This window comes from Myotis brandtii, unplaced genomic scaffold, assembly GCF_000412655.1.
Source record: "Myotis brandtii unplaced genomic scaffold, ASM41265v1 scaffold468, whole genome shotgun sequence".
In the NCBI taxonomy this organism is placed as follows: Eukaryota; Metazoa; Chordata; class Mammalia; order Chiroptera; family Vespertilionidae; genus Myotis; species Myotis brandtii.
The window spans coordinates 334,990-359,742 of NW_005367874.1; the positions used below are offsets into that span (position 1 = coordinate 334,990).

Here is a 24,753-nt window from a genome sequence, read left to right on the forward strand (position 1 = left end):
CAGAGGGAACAGCAAATGCATGTGGAATGAGACCAGGGGGCCTTCCTGGAGCTGCAAGAAAATCAATAGAGTCAGGGCTTGGGAGAGGAGTGTGAAGAAGGGGAAGGAAGTGGGGAGAGATGAGGCTGGTGGAGCCTGGGGCCACCCTGTGTAAAGAGCCTAGATCAGCGGTTCTCAACCTGTGGGCCGAGACCCCTTTGGGGGTCGAACGACCCTTTCAGATCGCCTAAGACCATCGGAAAACACATATATAATTACATATTGTTTTTGTGATTAATCACTATGCTTTAATTATGTTCAATTTGTAACAATGAAATTGGGGGTCACCACAACATGAGGAACTGTATGAAAGGGTCGCGGCATCAGGAAGGTTGAGAACCACTGGCCTAGATAGTCTGGAGGGCAATGGGGGCCCCCTGAGGGGCTTTAGGCAGGAAAGTGGCATGTGTTTTAGGAAGTTCATTCGGGCAGCAGAGTGGCTGATGGGATGGACAGTGGGCAGGACATATTGGAGACAAGGAGGCGTGTGTGCCAGCCCAGTAAGAGATCATGAAATCTGGTACGAGGCAATGGGCACAGAGCGGGAGAAGAGGGGCTGGGAAAGATGTGAGGGAGGAATGGCAGAGTGTGGAGAGCTTTGGGCTCCAGAGGGTCTGGCTCCCTCACTTACTAAATGAATCCAAATTTCAGTTTTCTCTGATAAGAGAATAGGAGAATAATACCTTGCAGTTCTGTTGTGAGAATAAAATGAGATGCTGTCTATAAAAGCCTGGCACTCCGTAGGCGCTGAGTCCACAGGAGCAATGGCTATCAAGGGCAGGCTTTCATAATGGCCAGATATGGAAGATGGAGGAGGAGGAGGAGGAGCCCAGGATGAGGGATGGTGTGTCCACTGCCCAGTGAGCTTGGGGATGGGAAAGGACAGGCAAGCTTACTTGGTAAGACAGGTTTGGCGTGTGCTGAGCCTGAGGAGCCGAGATGCCCGAGGGATGTGCTCATGAGCAGCAGACTCCACGGGGCTCAGCAGAAAGGAACGGGGAGTTCAGGGCACTGGGAGCCGCCCGTCATGGGCCTGAATGAGGGTCTCAGGCTGTGCATGTGCAGCGAGCTGGGAGCAGGGCCAAGGACAGAACCCTGGGGAGCAGGGAGCAGGGCCAAGGACAGAACACCTGCGTCCAAAGAGCAGAGGGGGCGGAGGAAGGGAGTCCAGCAAGGGAAAGCGAGCAGGACTGGCCAGGTGGAAGGTGGGCGGGCAGGGCAGGCGTGTCAGGTGCTGCTGAGATGTCCTGAGAAACAGGGATCTCGAGGTGTCTACGGGCGTTGGCATTTAGAAGTGGAGTGGTGGGGAGGGAGTTATTCTGCAGGGGCTTAAAGGGTGACTGGAAGGGGAGGAAATGTCATTGAATTTCAAGAAGCTTTGCTATGAAGTAGAGGGAGGGTGACAGCCACTGGGGGATATGGGACTGAAGGATGGATTGATTCATTTTTGAGATGGGAAGTGTGCATATGAGATAATGGAGCCCGTATGGATCGAGATGAGTAAGGATGGGGGTGAGCCTAAGGAGATGGGAGGAGGTGGGAGCCAGAGTCCAGTTAGAACGTGAAGAAGACATGGTCCCTCTCGCTAGGACCTCCCAGGCTGGTGGAGGGAAGGAAGTGGAGCCCTCATGCCCCAGCTCCACCATGGACAAGTATGAGGGAGGGAGTCAGGCTGCTGGGGGCGGGGCTTGGAGACGATCCACAGGGATGACAGGGGAACTGTTCTGTAGGTGAGGAAACCGGAAACCATGGATTTGAGACAGTGGGAATATTGAGACCGAAAAAGATAACGTCAAGTGGAATGAAGTATAATCAGATCTTCAAAAAGTTGATGGACTGCTCTGTTTATTGGCCTGGGAAACAGCAGAGCCAACAGGTGGACGTCAGAAGGACACACCTTTCGGTGCCACATAAGGCAGAGATTTCAGACACTGGATGGGAAGGGGCTGCCAGGCCCTGGAAGTGATGCTGTGGTCCCGAGGCTCCACTTGGCAAAGAAGTTGAGGAAGGGATTCCTGCAGGGGGGTGGGGAGTGAGGGTGGACCCTTGAGGCCCTTCCTTCCCAGGCCCCTCACTGGGAGATTCCCCTGTGAGCACAGCTCCTGCAGCCAGACTGGCGGGCTCCTGTGACTGGCATTCTGGCCCAATGGGGAAAACTCCTATCACGTAATAAGATATTGACAGGAAGCAGCAACTTCTAAGCAAAAGTCCCAGAATAATGTGGCCATTCCTCAGTCACTGTTCTAACTCAATCCCCGGCCAGACAGAAACTACTTCAGGAACAATTTGGATTTCCTCCTCAATCTCCGTTTGTCTGAGTTCCTGGGCAAGCACGCAAATGGCGCCAGAAATCCCAGTGCTGGGAAGAGGATGGTGGCTGACATGCTGACCCCTGACCTCTCAAAGGTCAGAGGCCAGTGCTGAGTTTTTCCTCTAGGGCACGGCAAACTCACTCCTCAACTTTGTGCTCATAAAGCCCGTGCATGTTTCCCAGCCACCAGCCTACCAGCTGGTTTGGGAGCGTCAGCATTTGACATGTCACGAGGCCCCTGGTGTCTTCCATGAAGCTTCTCTGATTAGCTTGGTCCATTCTGATCTCTCTGTTCAGCTGAACTACCCTAGCATTTGCATCATACAGTCTGTCATACAGTCATGCCTCAACCTCCCCCCAGAGTCTAACCTGCCCCTCACTCACAGAATGGGCTAAATCCCACCTTGAATGATGACAGTGAGTCTAGGGGTGGAAGACAATAAAGTCGGAAAACCCAGTCTGTGTTTGTGGGCTTTTGGGACCAAAGTGAGCCCAAGTCACGATGGAGAAGAAAGGGGAAGAGTGAGTCAGGTTGGGTGACAGACTAGATCAAAGCAGGCAGGAGGCATGTCTTGGAGGGCGGGGGTGTGTCTCACTCACCACGGGTGGCAGGACAACTGAAGAAGGAGCTTTACCGGGCCCCTTTCCTGCCCTCTGGGCAAATCAGCTTCAGACACCCACGTTAAAACACCAAGCAGACAGGCTTCCCTATGCCCAGGCCCTACCCTTGCCTGGCTCCCTAGATATTGAACATAGGAAAGCATGAATGAATGAATGAATGAATGAATGAATGGCAGTGGACAGTCCCACCAGAGGAGTGCCTGGTGGTGCACATCCCGTAGGACTTCACCCCTTTGAGCTGCACTCTTTTTTCCAGAGGCCACAATGATCAAGCATCTTTGTTTCACAACCACTTGGGCCATTTCCTTTACCCTCAAGGATTCAAGCTATTACAGATGAGCCACTGTGGGGAGGGCCGGGTGGAAGAGCAGGCAGCAGAGGGTCTGTAGTAAACAACCTCAGGCTCTGGAGTCAGATGGGTTTCTGGTGAGTCCCAATCTTCCAATCTCTAGCTGGGTGATTTTGGACAAGTTGCTTAACCTTTCTGAGCCTCAGTGCTTGATCTCTGAGGGTTGCTGTGATAATTAAATGTAAAGCACCCAGCACGGAGTAGGCGCTCTGTAAAAGTGAGTTGCTAGCTCTTTCCTGGGCAGACGACCATGACTTTTAAACCCAACCAAATGCCCCAGCCCCTTTGACCACCTTCAACCCTCACCAGCCTTGATCGACACCACAGGAAGAGCAGTTAACTAGGTGAGTGTTCAATCTACACAGACCCAGCAGTAAATCTTTGAGCATGTCTCTTTTTCCCCTGGTCGATTGTAAGCTCCTGGAGAACAAAGTCTGTTTCTGACTTATCCCTATGTTCAGCAAATATCTATCCATTGGATGAATGAATGGATGATGAATACAAGAGGAAATTGATAACTCGATGCTGCCTTGAACCATTTTCTGATTATTTTCTGTGTTCATATCACCATTTCAGGGAGAATCGAATTCTTTAGGACGGATCTTTTCTTTTTACTGGACACACTCTGGTTGTACAGAGAAAGCACAGGATAAATACAGACAAAGGTTCCATGAATTTTGTGAAGGAGAGCAAACAACTGGACAGGTTCCCTTAATTCCCCAGTGCTTTTCTCATCTGACGGTGGGGATAATTTTCTCTGTCTCAGTTTCCTTACCTCTAAAGTAAGGGAGTTGGATCAAACGAACAGGGGTTTCTTGCTCAGGTATTTTAAAACTGTGATATCTGAGTCCTAGGGAGGACCAGGTGGGGAATGAGGTAAAATGCAGATTGACTGACAGAGATATTCCTGAAATTCAAAAATACTGACCAGTGACTGTCTCTGCTGAGAAAGACTCAGAATGTGAATGCTCCCTTGAAATTTACAATCAAGGCTTAGAGTAAAATTTTGAAACTTTCCTTGTAGTCTGGATGCCATAGGTTGGGGGTTTTCCTTTGTTTATATCATTTTAAATGCAACAGAAGAAGCTTGGAGCCAAAGAGCCTCTCAGCTACACCCCCTCACCCTCCTGAGAGTGGGTTATATAGGGAGGGGTGGGCGTGTTGTAGTTTGTGGAGAGGCCTGCAGGGGGTGCCTCACTCTGGTGAATGGAGGGTCAAGGGGACCACTGACCTTGGTGATTAAGAAAGAAGAACCATGCCTGGATGGTGTGGCTCAGTGGTTGAGCATTGACCTATGAACTCGGAGGTTATGGTTTGAATCCCCATCAGGGCACATGCCCAGGTTTCAGGCTCAATCCCCAGGAGGGGGCGTGCAAGAGGCAGCTGATCAATGATTCTCTCTCATCACTGATGTTTCTATCCCTCTTTCCCTCTCCCTTCCTCTCTGAAATCAATACAAATATATATTTTTTTTTAAAAGGAGGAACCAGGAGTGCCAGCCAACTGACCAAGATGCTGGCGACTTTTTCCACCACAAAAAAGAAATTATAATTATGTGACATGATAGAGGTGTTAGCTAATGTTATGGTGGTACTCATATGGCAATATGTTAATGTATAAAATTAACATGTGTATACCGTAAACTTACACAAAGTCATATATCTATTATATCTTAAAAATACGAAATAAAAAAGAAGATGCTTTCCTCACTGCCAGTAGCTAGAGTTTTAAAAATGGGAGTTGATGGCTGGTCCCTCCAGAGCCCCTTTTATGGAGAAGCAGGGTGGGGCACTGAGCCTGCCCTAGAACAAACTGGAGAGAGAAAACAGGAGTGTGCTGAGTAGGACAGTTTCCACAGACCTTCTCACTGATCTTCCTTGTATCAAGAAGGTGTCTAGAATATGTTGAACTTTGCTTTCATGTTAAAAGAGCAGAAAGAGAGAGTATAGAGGGTGTTTTCTGGAGTTAGACCACCTGGGCTCACAGCTTGGCTCCATCATTTGCTACAGGTGTGAACTTGGACAAGTTCCCTAATCTCTCTGTACCTCAGTTTCCTCATCTGTAAAGTGTTCATTCATTCATTCATTCATTCATTCATTGTTTTAGGAGAATCCACATTGCACTAGGCATTTTTCTGGGTGCTTGAGATGAGACAGCAGTGAATAGTAGACAAAGATCCCTTTCTGGAACTTCTATTTTGTGAGATAGAACAATTATTGCATCTACTTAATAGGATTATTGTGTTAAATGAGTCCATGTCTGTGAGTTGCTTTGTTGTCTGTAAGACCCCAGGTCAGCTCAGCACTCAATTCACCAGAGAGTGAAGGGTGAAATGCTTGCTTATGTTTTAATTATTATTTTTTAATGCAAAGCACAATTGTCTTTAGTAAAGAATGGCTGCTTAACTCATGATAAAAAATCCATTATTTTTTTAATTACAAAAGAAATGCCTGCTCACCAACAATCATACATTATAGAAATGAATGGCTTGGCAAACAAAACCCCCTGACAATCTCACGCCTCAACTGTAATCACTGTGAACAGTCGGGTGTATTTCTTTCTTTACATAACTTATCTTGATGGAATCATTTGTTTTCAGGAATTTTTTTCTAGTTACCCAACTTTATTAAAAACCAATGTGGTTGCCCTAGCCGGTTTGGCTCAGTGGATAGAGCATCGGCTGTGGACTGAAGGGTCCCAGGTTTGATTCCGGCCAAGGGCACATGCCCGGGTTGTGGGCTCGATCCCCAGTAGGGGGCGTTCAGGAGGCAGCCAATCAATGATTCTCTCTCATCGATGTTTCTCTCTCTCCCTCCCTCTTTGAAGTCAATAAAGAAATATATTTTTTAAAAAAAACCAATGTGGTTAAGCCTACTAAAATGAATGCCAAATAAGATGAGACTGCGTATGCGTGTGTTTCAATGAGCAGGATACGGAGAAAGAGAGAAACGGAGGAAATGAGAGTGACTATACCAGGCCCTTGACTGTCCGGCATGGAGTGATCATGCTGGGATGTGGGGATTCCAGTCTTACCCAACCTCTCTTTCCCTCAAGTAATGCTGTTGCGTCAACAGCAGCTCAGAAGGCTCTTTCTTAGTGAAACATCTTGGTGTCCCAGTTCCTTTCTGGATAATCAGGAGCAGGAACGGAGGGTGTCCCGGGAACACCTGCAGGCGGGAATTCGGGAGGTTTTGGGTTTTCTGAGGGTGTCTTACCCTCCCACTCCTGCACCCCGCTGGGTCTCCATGCCCATGCCTCACTTCAGAAGTTTCCATTGGTTCTTTTTAAAGTCTGCCTGACATTTTCTTTCCACAGTGTTGGGTACTTTCCTTATTACTTACTTCCTAGAAAAACATCTCTTTCACACATTGAAGTATAGCTGCTTTATAATCTTTCTCAGAGTATTTCTTTTTCTTGGGGTCCTAATTGTTCTATTAGCTGTGTATCTGCTTTTCCCACCATGTGAACTGTTTCCGTGAATCATGACTTTATTTTCCTTGGAGCATTGTTTTTCCCCTCCAGGAATTGCACACAGCATGGGTGTGGGAGCACCCCCACGGGGGAGTTATGCTTTTCCTTCTGCCCGGTTCTTCAGCCATCGCACTGGGAGGGGACAATAGTTCATACTCATTTCTTAAGTTGGGATTTTTTGCACCAGGTGTGTATGGTAAATGTGGACTTTAAATTTACATGTGGTGAAGGTTTGGTTTTAGTTTTGTCCAAGAAACATTTCCCTCCACAAGTTCCTAGTCGTTTCCCTATGTTGGGGAGCAGAGCCCATTTCTTCTTCATGGGAGGGCAACCGTTTGAAGCTCCAAGATTTCTGCAAGAACCTCAGTCCCAATGTCCTGCCTTGTAGAGGCCTCAACACTAGACCCCCTGCCAGAACCCTGATACAGAAAGCAAGTAAAAAATAATAAAATGTTTCTCAAGCAGTTTCAATCTTATATGGCAGGTGGGAAAGACTTCATTTGTAGTCCCCCCGATGCACCTCTGTAAATGCCTGGCGCTCGCGGAAGCTTGGTTTACAAACCCCTGGGTTAGATGGCTGGAGCCCTTTCTACTTTTGAGCTCTGATAAGTAGGGCCAGTCTCCTAGCGTCTTCTGCATACTCCTCGTCTTTCCTGTGTTCTTGCTTTTCTCACGGTGTATCATCTGTATGGAATGTGTTTTTTCTCCTGTTGCTTATTCAGATTCGAGCCTAAATTATGTGAGTACTCTGACTTGCAATTGTCCATAGCGCATGGTTAAGAAAACGGTGGGGAGCCACAGTCTCTTCGTGCTCTATTCTCTTTCCCTAGCCAAACTCGCCATTGCCTTCCCCCTAAATATCATCTATGCTGGCAAATCCCAACTATATATTTCCATCCTAGAACTCGTCTTGAGCTCCTGACTTATGTAGAGACTCAGAGGCTATGAAAGCTTAGAGGTCAGTTCTCAGCTCCACTAGATACATAACAACATCTTGAAATGAAAAGCTTGAGGGCGGGACTGTTTATTTCTTCGTGGATTGCTGACTATGCCTGGCAGAGTGTCTTGTATACAACAGATGCTCAGCAATGTCCATATTGATTTTTTAAAATATTTTTTTAGAGAGAGGAAAGGAGAGAGAAAGAGAGATAGAAACATTGATGGGAGAGAAACCCTACTAGGAATTGAATCAGCAACCTCTTGCTGATTGAACAATGCTCAATCCACTGACCCACACCAGCTGGGCTCATTTTGATTTTAAAAAATTGACAGTAATATGTCTTTGTTATGGATTAAACAAGCTTTTGAAATAGCTATTTGTAATCTTTAAAACAATGTACTGAAAATAAGTCTTAATTTCAGAGTGTTATTATATTGCATTAAAGGAACGGCAGGATGGTTATACAATGTTCTCTCTCATTTAGTTCTTAAGTACTTGCAAGTTCTTAAGAAAGCCTTTACCACCAGATGATAAAAATAAACATAACAAGCAATTTCTTAATAAGTAATATCTTACAAATTACAGCACATTTAAAATAGCTTTAAATGTATTCTTCATAAGTAATTCAGCATATGTGTTTTTTTTTATCATGTTCACTTATGCTTAAGAATTAAAGCAATTATATTACTCTGATGAAAATATGGGAAATCTCTCCTTCATGCAAAATACAGGGATATATTCAAGTTAAAGGGAAAAAATCCTACTCTTCTCCCACATGATCACAGCACAGTAGAGATAATTTACCCAGAGGTAGAAAGATGAAGACTCAAAAAGAAGAAATTTTCCTGGAGTTAAAAAGCAGATGACTTAAAAAAGAAGTGCTTTTAAAAAACGATCATTTCCCTTCTTCTTTATCACTTTTATCTCAGCAGCTTAGCAATTTCTTTCTTTAGGGTTTGGGGTGCTAGAGAGAAAGGGGGTGGTTTCCTCTCTGGTCTACTGAAAGGCTGAAGCTGCTGCTGACATCAAATTTCAGTCCAACCCAGGCCCAGTATCAGACAGGCCTGAGCTCTAGGTGCACACCCAACAGACCATGCCCACCCATTCTACTGTAAGTAACAGAAATGAACAATGTAAGTGGGAACCATGGGGGGAAACTTGTCCCTCAGGTGCAGTGCTCCAGGTCCCACCACATGGCAGAAAAAGAGCAGGAAGAATGGGACAACTAGTCTTTGCCACAGAAACATCAAGCATTGTCTCAGCTGTGAGCAGGACACTCACAGTTACCCACTGCTGCGGTTCACAGCTTTACATGGAGACGCCCCTGCCCTGGTGGGTCCTCCCCAGCGGCCAAACTCCAGGATAGTAACTGAACCATACTGACTCTTTGTTGTTGTTGTTAATCCTCACCCAAGGATATTCCTTCCATTGTTTTTTGAGAGAGAGTGGAAAGGAGGGAGGGAGGGTGTGGGTGGGGGAAAGAGAGAAACATTGATGTGAGAGAGACACATAGATTGGTTGCCTCCTGCACATATCCCAACTGGTGCCAGGGATCAAACCTGCAACCCAGATACATGCCCTTGAGCAGGAATAGAAACTGAGACCCTTTGGTTCGAGGCCTGACACTCTAACCCAGTGGTTTTCAACCTTCTGGCCCTTTAAATACAGTTCCTCGTGTTGTGACCCAACCATAAAATTATTGTCGTTGCTACTTCATAACTGTAATGCTGCTACTGTTATGAATCGTAATGTAAATATCTGATGTGCAGGATGGTCTTAGGTGACCCCTGTGAAAGGGTCGTTCAACAGCCAAAGGGGCCGCGACCCACAGGTTGAGAACTGCTGCGAGTCTAAACACTCAGCCACACCAGCCAGGGCCATACTGACTCTTTTTCAGCACCATCCCTCCGTCCCCCCGCCCCCCAAATCTTATAACACATCCGCAAGAAGAGGAGCTTTTTATTAGTAGGATGTTTGGAAAGAGGCAAGGATGTTGAAGGTAGGAGTCAATGTTTCCTAAGGTTCTTTCTTAAAATACATTGTGTTTGGCTTTGGGGCTGCTGACTCACCCAAGGCCGGGCATTCCATCTTGGGGCTACTATATTCCCCAGAGTGCCTGGAGAGACCAGCTCCTTCCCCACCTACAGTATCCACAAACATCTGCGTTAGCTTATTAGAGACTCAAAACAACCCGCTGTCAAGGACACATTCTTCTTGGCTGACTCATGGCTCTCCCCAAGGGTTCACCCCTGGACTGCTTGTGTGTCTGTGAGACCATAAGCTGACTTTAATGATAATTTGAAGGGCCTCTTACATCCTAATTTATGTAACCTTCTCACACGAATAACAAGGCTTCCCTGTGGGGAATCATGGAATGACTAGTTACTCATTAGATAAGCAGTGATCCCTGAAAACAGGAAGCAGAAGAGAGGCTCTCACAGCCCATGCCATTCCCTTCTCTTGTCATCCACAGGAACTCAGCATTGTAGAAAGCAGTCTGGCCTCGGAGTCAGCAGACCCAGGTTCGATTTGCTGCCCTGCCAGATGCTGTGTGACCTGATACAGTTCCTTGGCCTCTCAGGGCCTTGGTTTCCTATTCTATAAAGTGGCAATAATAATACCTATCCTGCCAGCCAGGGATCTTAAGCAGTCCTAATAGAATGCTGGGGTGAGAAGGCATCTTAAAGAGTATCTGAAGCTTAAATTTCCTCTTATAAGAGCACTAGCAACAAGTCATGCAACCTATTCTTGAACTCTTTCTGGGACAGGGAACTCATTCTCACAGAAGGCCCAGTGCTTTGAGCTGAAAACTGCCTCCTTTGGCATTTTACCAATTGGTCTTTCTCCATGTGAGGATACAGAAACAAGTCCAGTCCTCTTCTGGAAGAACAGCTTTCAGATATCTGGAGGAAGTACCATGCTGTTAATACAGACAGAGCAGTCCCTAAGTCTTCTCCCACCAGGCTAAGCCTTTAAGTTCCTTCACCATCAGGCTTGCTGTTCTCCAAAGACACTTTAGGGAATTTATGATCCTCAAAGTATCTTGTCCAGAACCAAATGTGGTATTCAGGATGGTCTGAAATGGGGGGGAGGGATTAAGTGGATGTTCACCTACCTTGTTCTAGATGCTATGCCTCTATTGATAGATATAGCTGACCGTTAAATTAGCTGCTTTGGTGGCCACATCTCATTAGCAGCACTTCCCCCATAATCACAGCTTCAAATACCCAATGCTCTGATTACTATATCCTTTCTTTCCAGCTCATTTCACCTAGTACCCTGCCTGGGCTGACCAGCAGGCCCTGAGCGACTGATGAATAATGACTCTGACATATGTTTCTGTGAAAGAGAGGCCTAAGGGACTGCCTGGCTAGAGAAACTGAACAGCCTCATTTACCTGTCTTCTTAGGTCTTTATTATAACAACTAGAGGCCCAGTGCATGATATTCATGCACTGGTAGGGTCCCTAGTGGCTGCTTGCTGCCGGTCAGGTACTCCCTCACTTCCCTAGGCTGGCCCCACCCCTGGTTGAACTTCTGGATGAACTCCTGGTGGATGGGACAATTTGCATACTAGGCTTTTATTATATAGGCTAGCTTGAACTAAAATTAACTATTAGATATTATCAGCAGGGTAAGCATTCTTGAGAAGACATATGCGACTGCAGTGTCCTTTAAGCAAGGATGTCTAAAGACTAAGCATAAAGATTCCAGTAAACACCTGGGGACTCAGACTTGTTTGGAAAAGTCAAGGCAGGGGCAGTTGCCTTCAGCCAATTCCCCTGGAGGTTCAGACCTTTTGGAATTTCCTCCTTACAGGCTTTCCAACCAAGGCCCATGCTTCCCAACAGTACCCAAGTCAATAGTTCTTCGGCTTCACCAGGACTTCCCATCCATTGACCATAGTGCTGTCCCTGACCTTTCTCCTCCACCGTGTCCTCATGTCTCTTCTTACACAGTCTAGACCTCACGACACATTGCTATAATCACACACTTGAATACACTCCCAATTCCTTTCTCTTTTTCTTTCTTGCATGGCAAAATCCCAGCACTGATTAAATCCTACTCTCTATTTCTACACAGCACCCAGACAGTTGAAACTGGCTAGAGAAAAACACAGAAATAGGTTAACTGGCCCCAGTTAACTTCATGAAGAGTAACCTCAAGGGGGCCCATGGGGCTGCCCAGTAATCATCCTCTAGTTCCCCAGTCTGGGCATTCCAGGTCATATCGCCTCCATCCTTAAGCCTCCACCACCTCCGTTCCCATCTTTACTCTCAGCAGATGATCTTGCCTTCACCCAATAGGGATTCCACAGGCTCTGGATCCCACTGCTCTGCCCTCCCTCTGTCCCGCGGATGGGCGTCTGTACTCCCAGCTAAGACTAAGCACTAGAACCTTGCCCTCTTGCTTCATAAGGAACTTTGTCCCCGCATCCCATACTCTATTACTAACTTCCTTTTTTTTCTACAGGTCATTCCCATCCTATATAACGACAATATCATTTTCTCTCATTTTAGGAAACAAAATAAAAAACACACAAAACAACAAAATGTTGCTGTTCAGTAACCTGCCCAAGGTCACAAACCTAGAAGTGTGTGTGTGTGTGTGTGTGTGTGTGTGTGAGTCTTCCCACCCCAAAAGCCCACCCAAATGCGACTTCATGGGCTGCAGACGATGGAGCAGCTCTCTCTCCAGCCAGTGCTTGGTTTGAATGGCTGAACTCGGTAAGAGACCACTTCGCCAAAGACATCCAGGCCAGCTGTGTCATGCCTGGGCACTCCAGGGTCAGCAAGCAAGGCTGCAGGTTTTCAAGTGAGAAGGGGACCTGCCGGGACTGCGGGGACCTGCTGAGCTGCTGAAACTCTATCTTGACTGACTTGCCTGTCAGACTAAGTGTGGGTGTGCAGGGCGCTGTTTCCAGAACTCCCTCCCAGCAGCACGCCAGCCTCGGCAGGGTGAGCCGGTAGCCATGATGGCAGACAGATGGGGCAGGAAAGAGTGGGTGGACGCGCCAATATCGTGCACCCCCATGCAGAGATGACACCTCATAAAGCTCACAGGCTTAGCCCATGGTGGCTTATTAATGCTGCCTGGTCCCCACTTAGAGGTAGAAAGTGACAACCACTCACAACATCCCTAATTATGCTGAGAACCCAGAACAACTCAGGCTAAGAAGGTTTTTCTCCTGAAACACCAGATACTTAACTATCTCCAGATCATAGGCCTTCAACCATCACCCCTCTCCCGTCCCCTCTCCACTCCCAAACCTTCTTCCAGACAATGAGCCCATCTGGCGTTGAGACTTCCAAGTACATGGGTCCAGTTGGACTTTTCAGACCACCTGGAAAAGCACACGTCTATCGCCTCTTTTTTGTGTATCTGCCAAAACCAGTGTTGACTTTAGTCATGCTATCTCCTGAGAGCCCTCATTCAAAAGGGACAGATGAGCCACTTACTTGTCTGTCACGGCCTGCATGAACTCGTCCAGCAGCTCATCGTACTTCTCCCCACGCACACGCGGGTGCTTCAGGCCGATGTACAGGGGGTCTTTGAGCAGCTCCTGCAACAGACAGCATCCATATCCTCAAGTGTCCTGGTTTAGTGGGAAGGACCAAGGGGTGAGAGGGGAAGAGGGAGGAGGAAGCCAGATGAGCCCCAGGTATCACCTCCAAAAGGTCTGAAGGCTAAGCCCCTGACTGGGGGTGGACTCCCAGGTGGTCCCATTTCAGAAACCTAGGATGCTTTGAACAGGCAAGCCTCTCCCTGACACAGTCTTCCCACCTCTGGCTGTGGCTTTGGGTGTATTTCAGAGCTTCTCAGCAGTGGTGCTGTTGACATTTTGCCTTGGATAATTCTTTGATGTGAGGGCTGAATGCATATTGCAGGATATTTAGCACTGGTCTCTGATCTCTAGCCACTATAAGTCAGTAGCACTCTCAGCTGTGACAATAAAAACATGTCTGTAGACATTGCCAAATGTCTTTTTTGGGGGGCAAAATGCCACTGGTTGAGAACTGCCATAGACAGCATCTGGATTGGAGTATTGGATCTGGTCCAAAGCCACTGATCTGGACTCAAATTAGAAAAACTCCTTCCCTCCTTTCCTCCCTCCAAAGTCTTACTGAATACCTACCATGTGCCTGGTTGTATGCTAGGCCCTGAGGATACAAGAATAGAATGATATAACCTGAAATTCTTGTTCAAGAAAGATGCCTACCTTAATGCTAGCCAGTGTTAGGTGAATCCCCCCGCCCTCCCCTGCCCACTCCACCTCTTGTAGCTCTTTGTCAGAGCATTCACACACTGTTTGGACACCTTCTGTGTCTGCACTGGTGTGATGACCATGCCCACTGGCTGACTTCCCACCTCTTCTATACTGCCCAGCTCCCCTCCATAGAATCAGTGGACTCACTTGTGTATGACATGGTTACTGAGCATCTGTTACTGACATTGGGCCTCACAGGGTTTGTAGATGAGTGAGGAATAGTTGCTGCCTTTAAGCTGCTCAGTCTCTGGCAGGTAGCTGATGAGTGAACTCACAAACTCTGCTACAGGGTAGAGCAACATTGATTTCTTTGGAAGAAAGTGTGGCCCATGGCAGTAAAGAGAAGGAGCAAAGTGATTCCCACTGGGAATGGAGGGTTGCATCATGGAGAAAACGGTTAGGCATTAGAAGATAGAGACAGATTTTGACAGGTGGTCTGGGCCCTCCAGGCTGAGAAGTCAGCACAGAGAAAGACTGGGGGCTGGAGCAGAAGGGGGAAAAAGTACCTGTGTGTTTAGGAAATAGGAAGTCATTCCATGAGCTAGTCTCCAGGAATCATCTATTTTTGTGTCTATCTCACAAAAATATCAGCTCATTGAGGACCAGGTTGAGTGTTATCTTCATCTCCATTTGAACTGCTGCTGCAGATTCAGAGGTAAGGGAGCCATGGGCTGTGCCCTCCAGGGACTTGGAGTCAAGTCTCACGTCCACCCTGCCAGCTGTGTGGCCTCAGGCAAACCACACCACCCCTCGGAGCCTTCCTCTCACCTGTCCAATGGGGACGAAATTGTGATGAGTGACTGTGGCACAGGGTGATTGTGATGAGTAAATGAAGCCATACATGTGAAAGAGCTTTGTGAATTACAACACACACTGAAAACTAATAGCAGTAGCTTTAACTGGCATAGTGCTTCCTATGTGCTGCATGATAGGAAATATTCTAAGTACTGACGCTCCCCTACAAGGTGTGGCCACGGAGATGTGCCCCTCAGAACTCTCCTGAGAGAATCTGCTGAGGGTAGGTAGTTGGTGGACAGCTTCCAGCTGCCACATTCTCTCCAGGCTGCTACCAGCCTGTGACTGAGCATGGTGGGTGCTAGGGTGGGCCAGTCCTGCACAGCTGGCACTCCTAATCTTTGCTCAGGGATTCCTATTGGCCTGAGACTTTCTCTCAGGGCTGGGTTGCAGACAGAGCTCTTCTTACTGTTTCCTTCCTTCCTTCTCTCCTTTCACCGATGCCATATCTGCATCATTGTCTAAGGCCCTGCCCACCTACCAACGACTTCTGCTTCCTCCTTTTCTTCTTTCTACACACCTTTGTCACCTGTTTCCTGGAGGACCTGAATGAAAAAAATGGGGCCACAAGCCACAGAGAGGCTAAACAACCTGCCCAGATCTTGGGCTAAGTAAGCGCAAAAGCCAGGGTTCAAACTCAGCTGCCTGGCTCCAGAGTCCATGAGTGTAACCACCTAGCTCTTAGTCGCTCTTCTGCACATCAACCAGAATTGACTTATTTTTTGTTAAAGACCCCGCTCTAGGTCCATACTGTCTTGATGGTGCTATGGGAGGGTGGTTGGGCAAAGGTGCAGGGGACAGGAAAGAACAGGAATGCCTGCCTTCCCAGCCCCTCACCCCCAATCCCGAGTCCATAGAATCTTGAGGTGGTTTTAATGCCTTTTCCAAGGCACCAAGGTCTAACTTAGAAAGAGGGTGGGTCCTTACCTTTTCTTAACGTCCTCACCCCCCCTGGATGACACATCCTTGAGATTGTTTAGGATTCTGCCCTGGCAGGTGTGTGTGTGTGTGTGTGTGTGTGTGTGTGTGTGTGTGTGTGACTAAAAGATGATAGTGGCATATATATGGTGCCTACCATTGCACATGTCACTTTCAAAGTGACCATGTAAAAGCCACTGAAGGCAGCAATCAGGTAAGAGTGCACAATAAAGTAAATGATGGTATAACTACTTGATGGACAGCTAGACATTCATTAAAATGGGTGGTTTTTAAAAAATATTTTTATTTTTATTGATTTCAGAGAGGAAGGGAGAGGGAGAGAGAGAGAGATAGAAACATCAGTGATGAGAGAGGATCATTGATTGGCTGCCTCCTGCATGCCCCCTACAGAAGATCGAGCCCGCAACCCAGGCATGTGCCCTTGACCGGAATCGAACCCGGGACCCTTCAGTCCGCAGGCCGATACTCTATCCACTGAACCAAACCAGCTAGAGCAAAATGGGTGGTTTTTAAGACTATGCAGCCGCCTGGACAAATGCAGGTGAGATTATTTAAAGTGAAAAAAGCAGGATACAGAATTGCTATCCTAATATGAATCGTTTGAAACACACACATATAGCCTGGAAGGGCATACAAAAATACTGATAAAAATAGTAAACCTCTTGGCATTTGCAGAAAATATTCACTTTTTTAGTTCTTATAGAGATGAAAGGGTCCATGTTAAGTTACACTTTGTAATGTTGCCAAGCCACAGATGTGACTGGTGGTGGGTCAGGCAGCAGAGTGAATTTCTTAGTGCTGCATATGCGGTTTCTGGGGTGAGCCAAATTCTCTAGTGGTACTGGAGAATTTTAGGAGTTTCCAAACATTTCTCAGCATATCTGCATTTAACACGAAAGGTCAATCATAATGAGGTACCATTGAGCTAAAAGGGTGACAATACAAAGCTTTAAAAGGTCCTTATATTTAATTTTATAATAAGACGTTTTATGCCTGAAATGCTTCAAAGATTAGCATACAAAAATATTGTAAAGAAAGTTTCTATATGGAGATGACATTAAAAATAGCTTCTTATATTCGTATAGAACTTTCAAGTAATCTCACTCCTTCGGAATCAAAAGTCATTTGATCCTTTGGTCTTATACATTCTCATCCCCGTTTGACAGATGAGGAAGGTGGAGCTCCAGGGCTTGAATACATTGCCCCAAGCTGACACAGCCGGAAAGTCGTTGAGCTGAAACCGAGCCTTGCTTTGCCTGGGTCTCATGACAGTGCCCTTTCGGCCCCATCATTTGATGGCGTGGTGACCGGGGAGCCTGAGCTGGCTCCTCCCCTTCTGCCTGGTCCCCCTGAAAGAGTTCAGCAGTGGCTGGGAAGGCCTAGGCTGTCACCCGCAGACCAGGCTGGGGAGCATGGGAGCCAGAATGGACACAGTCCGTGTCCACATCTCTGCCAGCTGGGTCTCCTTTGGTAGGAGGCATGGAGCTCCCTCAGCTGTCTTAGCACCACATGGAACAAGAAGTCCACATTCTGCCCCGCATTCCACTGAGCAATGTGTCTCTAAGAATGACTGCCCGCAAGGGGCTGGACCAGGGGTGGGCAAACTTTTTGACTCGAGGGCCACAATGGGTTCTTAAACTGGACCGGAGGGCCGGAACAAAAGCATGGATGGAGTGTTTGTGTGAACTAATATAAATTCAAAGTAAACATCATTACATAAAAGGGTACGGTCTTTTTTTTTTTTTAGTTTTATTCATTTCAAATGGGCCAGATCCGGCCCGCGGGCCGTAGTTTGCCCACGGCTGGGCTGGACCCTCTCTCCTTGCAGTCCTCCTCCATCCTGGACTTCCTCACATAATTGTTAAGAAGTTTTTAGCAGGCAGTATTGCCAGATGAAATACAGGAGGGCCAGTTAGATTTGAACTTCAGATGGACAATAATTTTTTAGTATAAATTTGCCCCAAGTACTGCATGGAATGTACTTATGCTAACAAATGTTAGCTATTTACCTAACATTTAAATTCAACTGCTGTTCTATATTTCTCTTTGCTAAATCCAGTAACCCTATCAAGAGAGGCAGAAGGAATCTTAAAGTTGGCAGGCAGGGCACTGCAGCGGAGAGGGCATGGCTGGGTCTGCTGGCCCTGGTCAGGATGGCCCCATGAGCACCCTCAGTGTGGCCCCCATGAGCACCCTCAGTATGGCCCCCATGAGCACCCTCAATATGGCCTGGCTTTAGAATCAGAAGGGGTTCTGGGCTTTGGAATAGGTGGGGTATGAATTTAGGCTCTGTCACTTAACTAGCTCTGTGACTTTGGACAAGGTATTTAACCTCACCCTGGTTCATTTTTCTTCTGTGAAATCAGGGTAATAATGATCCTATTGCATAACGCAAGCTCTTTGAGTGAAAGGTCCTGTATTCATCTGCGTCTCCTCAGTGATTTTGCACATAGCAGGCCCTTGAAAGGTGCTTACTGATCGAGTGGCATGAATTCTAGAACTGGACTAAGGAGATGCTGGATTAAGGACTACGAAGGTCTTAGAAATCACTTGGTTCAGCTTCCTGTACATGAGTTTTTAAGGCCTGAAAAGGTTAAGTGAGCTGCCCAAGGTCACAAAGCAAATTAGGTGGGATCAGCAGGGTGGAAAGGACAGCTTCCAGATCAGGGGTCTTCCCAGGAGGGACTAACTAACTCAAGCCTGGCTACTTCCCCTTATTAGGTAGTTACCAAGGTTCGGAACTAAATAAATCTGTAACTTTAGGTTAAGGCCTTTATCCTAAGCAGGCGAGCCAGAACTTCCTCCTCTGCCACGGGAGTTGAAGGTGCCCTCTGTGGCTGTCTGCCCAGTTCTGACTCCTAAGGGTTTTCTTGCAGCTGAAATGCAAGGAAAACAGAATGGCTTCCCCCTCCTCACTGCCATGCACTAGATTGAAGCTGGAAAAGAGATGACCCTCTGGTCTGGGAAAATCTTCATCTTGCATAGCGACAGGCACACAGTGTTACTCAGAGGGCATCTGGGGGCCTGGGGAGACCGTGGCATTGGGTTCCCACTGTGGACACAGTTGTCTCCCCCCCCCACCCCACTTGGGGAGGCAGTCATGCCCACCACACATTTCTCTGGAAGCTCATTAAGCCCAAGGGTGAGCTGTACAGATCCTGGGAAGGGCCCCTCCTTGGTCACAGGTGTGCAGACAGTGAGCACCTCCACTGGCACCTCATGGTGATTGCTGATGATTTATTAGCTGCAAAAGGAGCATCTCCAGAGGCGGGGGTTTGGTGATCCCAGCTATTCAGTAACACCTAAGGCACCATTTACCAGGCTCTGTTGACAATCTGTTTCCATGTGTGTTTCCCCACAAGCCGACGACAGGCCTGCTCCCCCTTCCCACCCTCCCCTCCCCCCAAAAGTCAGTTCCACAGAGATTCACACAGCATCTCGTTGGGTAAGGCACCGTTTACCAGGCTCTGTTGATAATCTGTTTCCATGTGTGTTTCCCCACAAGCCGACAGGCCTGCTCCCCCTTCCCATCCTCCCCTCCCCCCAACAGTCAGTTCCACAGAGATTCACACAGCATCTCGTTGGGAGGTGGATCCATCAAAATTCAAGACTTCTGCCAGGAGAAGTCCTCTAGGGCTCAGGGGCCATTTTAAAGTCACCCCCATGCCGGAGAGCCGAGAGCAGGTGCACCGCCTGACTGGGGTTCCCTCCCCCCACCCGGTTGGACGGTAGTCACATGTCCCTTCTCACTGCCTCACATATTTGTTTTTCCAAACCTTCTGGATGTGTCAGGTAAAAGTGACTCAGAGTTTCAGGGCTGCGGACCCAGATGTTTTCCTTCAACAGGAAGCCTGGGGCTGTTTTCTCTGACTCGAGAGCTCCTGTGGCCCCAGGAGGTTTTACAGAGACACACACACAGATGGTCCAGTTGTTCCGACACTACACACCGTCACACAGCGCCCTCCCCGCACTGACATATTGCTCCGGCTTGCTCTGCGGGAGGGATGTGCCCCAACCCTTAGCTCAGAGCAGGATGAGCACTGGGGGCTTGGACTCAAATACGGTGGAAGCCATTTCTGCTCTGGGACCTCTTTTCCCGTATGAAATGATGGGGTTGAATTAGAAGTATGTCAGGTCTCTTCTAACACGGACAGTCTGTGGCCCTGCTGTGTGTGGTTGAAGCAAAATGCACACCCCAGTCTGCACACAGCCATGCCGGAGAGCCGAGAGCAGGTGCACCGCCTGACTGGGGTTCCCTCCCCCCACCCGGTTGGACGGTAGTCACATGTCCCTTCTCACTGCCTCACATATTTGTTTTTCCAAACCTTCTGGATGTGTCAGGTAAAAGTGACTCAGAGTTTCAGGGCTGCGGACCCAGATGTTTTCCTTCAACAGGAAGCCTGGGGCTGTTTTCTCTGACTCGAGAGCTCCTGTGGCCCCAGGAGGTTTTACAGAGACATACACACAGATGGTCCAGTTGTTCCGACACTACACACCGTCACACAGCACCCTCCCCACACTGACATATTGCTCCGGCTTGCTCTGCGGGAGGGATGTGCCCCAAGACTTCTGGGTGGGAAAATCTTGCAAATTGATTCATTTCCCAAATAAGAACTATAGTGTGAGAGATCACACAATACATCCATTTGAAAAGAGATAAGTCACCATCGTCCCAATGGTGGTCACTTGGTGATTCTGGATTTTTGTGTCCTGAGTTTATCGAAGAAGGTTTGATGGGGGTTCACCTTTTTTTGGGGGGGGGAGACCATGGGAATAGCATGAATCATCCTGACTTGATCCTGAGGGTCTATGGACCCCCTACTATGTGAAATACCTACCCTCCCAGCCTTCTCTTCCTAGCCTGTAACCTGGCTTCTCTGAGCAGCATGCCATGGCAGACAAGGCTGCTCTGCAGCCAGAGACCCGGGTTCAAATCCCAGCTCTGACACTAGGAGCTGTGAGACCTGGGGTGAGTAGTTAACAGGTTTGTCTCAGTTTTCTCATCTGTAAAACAGGGAGAACCATATCTCCTATAGCTGTTGTAAAAATTAAAAGAGATGAAGATACGTAATCCCTAGAACTGTGCCTGGCGCACCACAGGTGCTGGTGTTGGTCCCCGTGGCCGGGGTGGGAACAGCTCTCTCTCACTAGGTGTTGCAAGGGCGGGTCAGGCTGTGCTCCTCCTCTCAGCTGGGGAACACTCTGGTTCCTTCCGACAGGAGGGAGCAGGCCTGGGGGAGCTCTCTCCCTTCCACAACCAGGAAGAGGTGATTCAGAGGCCTGAAGCTGCAGGCGGGGAAGCAGACACTTTGAGCAGATGTGGCACATTAGCTATGAAAATGATCAATTAGGTGTCGATGTTGAAACACTGACAAGGAGGTATTCCACCCACGCCTGGCTCTCATCCGTCTCCCTCATGCCCAGCAGACTGCCTGACACCGACTAAACACTCAATAAATACATTTAATAGATAAATAAATGTCAAAGTCAATAAATAAATTTAACTTGTTCAATAAAGAGAAGGTATTCACAGAATAACCTTCATTGAAAAATCTAGGACAAAATCATGGGCACATTATGATTACAACCAGGTAATAACTACATCTGTGTACAGTATATGCATAGACAAAGATTAGAGGGAGCGTTGTGGGAGAAATGCCATTTCCCTTTTCTTTTTTTTAAAATAAAGATTTTAGAGCAACTTTAGTAATAAAAACTCTAAAAATAAAAAAATGACCTTTAGTTATAAAGCAACAGAAACCCAGGCAGGTGGTGTGGTGTGGACGAGGATCCCAGCCTGGCTGCTTTTAGCCGAGCTTCTCTGGGCCTCAGTTTCCCCTACTGTGTAAAAAGAGGGCAATAATGGATGTTCTACTCACAGGGTTATTGTCAGGATTAAGCGGGGTGGTCTGTGCACATGGCATGGCCACGGTTACTCATAGGGTCCTGCTATCTTTTTTTGCTGAGTTTGTTACAGGTTGGGGCCCGCTCTAAACTTCAGCACATCATTGCTGGGAGCTGGACCTTCAACGCCAAAAGATTTTTTTTAAAATATGTTTTTACTGATTTGAGAGAGAAAGAAAGGGAGAGGGATAGAGAAATAGAAACATCAATGAGAGAGAACCATCGGCTGCCTTCTGCATGCTCCCTCCTGGGGGTAGAGCCTGCAACCCGGGCCTGTGCTTTGACCTGGAATCGAACCAGTGACCTTTTGGTTAATGGGTCGACGCTCAAGCATTGAGCCAAACCGGCCGGGTAACGACAAAGGATCTTAATGCATCTGCTAGAGGCCACCAATACCCTTCTGGGGGATGCAATGGTCCCCCCCCCTTTTTTTTTGCTGAGAGCTAGCTTTTAGGAGACAGAGAGTGAAGGTCTATATTAAACCCAGCTGAAGCACAGCAGGAGGTGTCAGATTCGAATAGTCATTGAAACAAAGTGTGTTACATGCATGCATGGTTTCACACATGTTCCTTGTGGCTGAGGGACAATTTCAGTAAAACCCAGGCATCTGGCTCCGGGGAGGGAACCACAGTGCAGAGCCAACCTTGAAGGCTGTTGTTGCAACTCTAAATCTCGTGCCACCATCCGCCTCCTGTCTCCTAGGCTGGTGGGGAGGCATATGGAGAAGTGCTTTAGGGGTGGAAGAACACACAGAAACCTCCTGGTCCTGTTCCTTCTTGTACCAGAAGGGGAATCAAGTCTAGATTGGAACAGGGACTCACCCGGCTGCCAGGGGTACTGAGCCCAGCATCCCTGCCTCCCAGTTCAGTACTTCTCCCCCTTCCCTCGTCCTGCCTCCTGCTCCCATGATTTCCCAGCTCTGAAGCAACGTCTGCCCCTGTCCACTCATGGGTGGTATCTGTGGATGAAGCCTGAATAAGCATCATTCCTCATGAGCTACAGCGCTCATTCTGTTCAGAAGCAGGGACGTGTAGTGTCCAGGGAGGAGGAGGCCATGCAAAGTCAAGGCAAGTTTTCTTGAGAGAGGTCATCGCAGAATGCATATAAATAAACCTATTTGACATTATGATTCAAGAATCTAAAAAGTGACCATTCCCTTTGCTTCAATATTTCCATTTCCAGGAATTTGTCTTTAGGAGAAACTCAGAGATGGAAACAGACTGAGCTGCAAAAATGGGTATCAGAGCACAATTACATCAGCAAGAAGATCAGAAACCACCTAAGCATCCCACAGTGGAGGGTTTCCTGTGCAAATTATGGGATAGCTGGCAGCTCTGCCAATGACCTTGTGGAAGAATGGCTAATGACCTCGGAGAAAGCTGATGAATGACATTACATTTTAAAAAGCAGGATATAGACCTGTCTGTGCGACAAAATCCCAATTTTGCTTTTATAAATGTCTTGAGGAGAAAAGGTTAGAAGGAAATGACCAAACTGTAAGCAATGATTGGTGTTGGTTGTGTGACTGATATTTTATTTTAATACTTCTTTGGGTTTTCTCAATTTAAAAAATATGAACATGCCCTCATTTTAAACTCAGAGATAAATGTCCTTAGGAAGGAATTCTTGGATATTTCTTCATGTTCACTGACAGAGACACAGAGCTGAGACCACAGGCATGCACAAAGCCCATATCCCAGGGTGGTGGTACTCCCGGGGTGGTGGTACTCCTGGGGTGGTGGTACTCCCGGGGTGGTGGTACTCCCGGGGTGGTGGTACTCTCGGGGTGGTGGTACTCCCAGCTGCTAAAACCTTAACCACCTGGGGCCCAGTAGGTGGATCTCACCCACAGCCTGGGTCAGTTTCTCCCCCTGGGTTTACAGGACCCTTAGTTACCTGGTCCAGGCCTTGGCCCTGAAGTGTTGAGTTTTAACCCTTTCACTGAGGAAGCTCGCCTCTAAAGTACTGAAACCACCCAGCCTGCAGCCACTTCCATCAGTGGCCTCTTCACTAATGGACCAGAGAGAAGCCTGAGGGTGTGGAGGCTGCCTGGGATCATGGAGAAAGGAAGCAGGGGGAGCCCAAACAGGGGTCATCATGGAGGGTCTCAAGAGGCAGAGGAGCAGGAAGACCCAGCAGTGGCTGAGGGAAGAAGGGCTGGGAGGGTGGGGCGGGCAAGCAGGGAGGAGGATGGTTTCCACTCCACAGCTGTGTAGACAGAGCCCTGGCAAAGGGGACCCAGCAAAGAAATGGCCTGATGCTTTGTAGATACAACTGCCCCACGAAGGTGCTCCCCACTCCATCCCAGCTGCCACCTTCCGGCCCCCGATCTCCTGCCCACGTAGCATGTTACCTCGTTGTTGGTGCCGACGTCCAGCAGGACAGGGAGGCACTGCTGTGGGTTGACCCCTCCGCACGCCGTGTACAGGGCCAGCTTGCCCACAGGGATGCCCATGCCGTAGCAGCCCAGGTCTCCTAAGCCCAGGATGCGCTCCCCATCAGTCACCACCACGGCCTGAGAAACAAAGCAGGACACCATCAATCACCGGCAGCGCCTCCTGTGACCAAGTGCTGTCTTGACAGCTCTGGCATGTCAGACTGACAGCTGATGCCCGCTGCCTCTGCTGGGGATGAAACAGCTTGTCTGGGATGAGGCCAAAGCTCCCTTCAGCTGCAGGTGGCAGGCTGGTGAGGAACCCCACTGAGAAGATGACAGAAAGACACCTGTCTTGCATTCAGAGGTTGGGGTGGGGGCTGCAGAAACAGCTGGAGGGAAAACACATCTAGTCACTCTCTCCCTCAAAGAAACCAGGCAGACAGGCTCAGCTTGAGATTTGAGGGGCAGGGAGGGAAGGACATGAGCAAAGGAGATAATGAAAAACAAGTGTTCATGCTGCTGCTACAACCCTAGGGCAGTGGTCGGCAAACTCATTAGTCAACAGAGCCAAATATCAACAGTACAACGATTGAAATTTCTTTTGAGAGCCAAATTTTTTAAACTTAAACTATATAGGTAGGTACATTGTTATTAACTTAATTAGGGTACTCCTAAGGCTTAGGAAGAGCCACACTAAGGGGGCCAAAGAGCCGCATGTGGCTCACGAGCCGCGGTTTGCC

At 48.0% G+C, this 24,753-nt stretch overlaps 1 protein-coding gene across 3 annotated transcripts in view; it reads right to left on the minus strand.

Moving 5' to 3' along the window:
- Positions 1–24,753, minus strand: part of ME3 (malic enzyme 3, NADP(+)-dependent, mitochondrial) — a 185,077-nt gene that overhangs the window by 28,710 nt on the left and 131,614 nt on the right. For all 3 annotated transcript variants that reach the window (XM_014547182.1, XM_014547181.1, XM_005875629.2), the window contains 2 exons: positions 23,990–24,151; positions 13,190–13,293 (listed from right to left, as the gene is read on the minus strand). In XM_014547182.1, the coding sequence (XP_014402668.1) occupies positions 13,190–13,293; positions 23,990–24,151 (266 nt within the window). The remainder of the gene's footprint in view (positions 1–13,189; positions 13,294–23,989; positions 24,152–24,753) is intronic.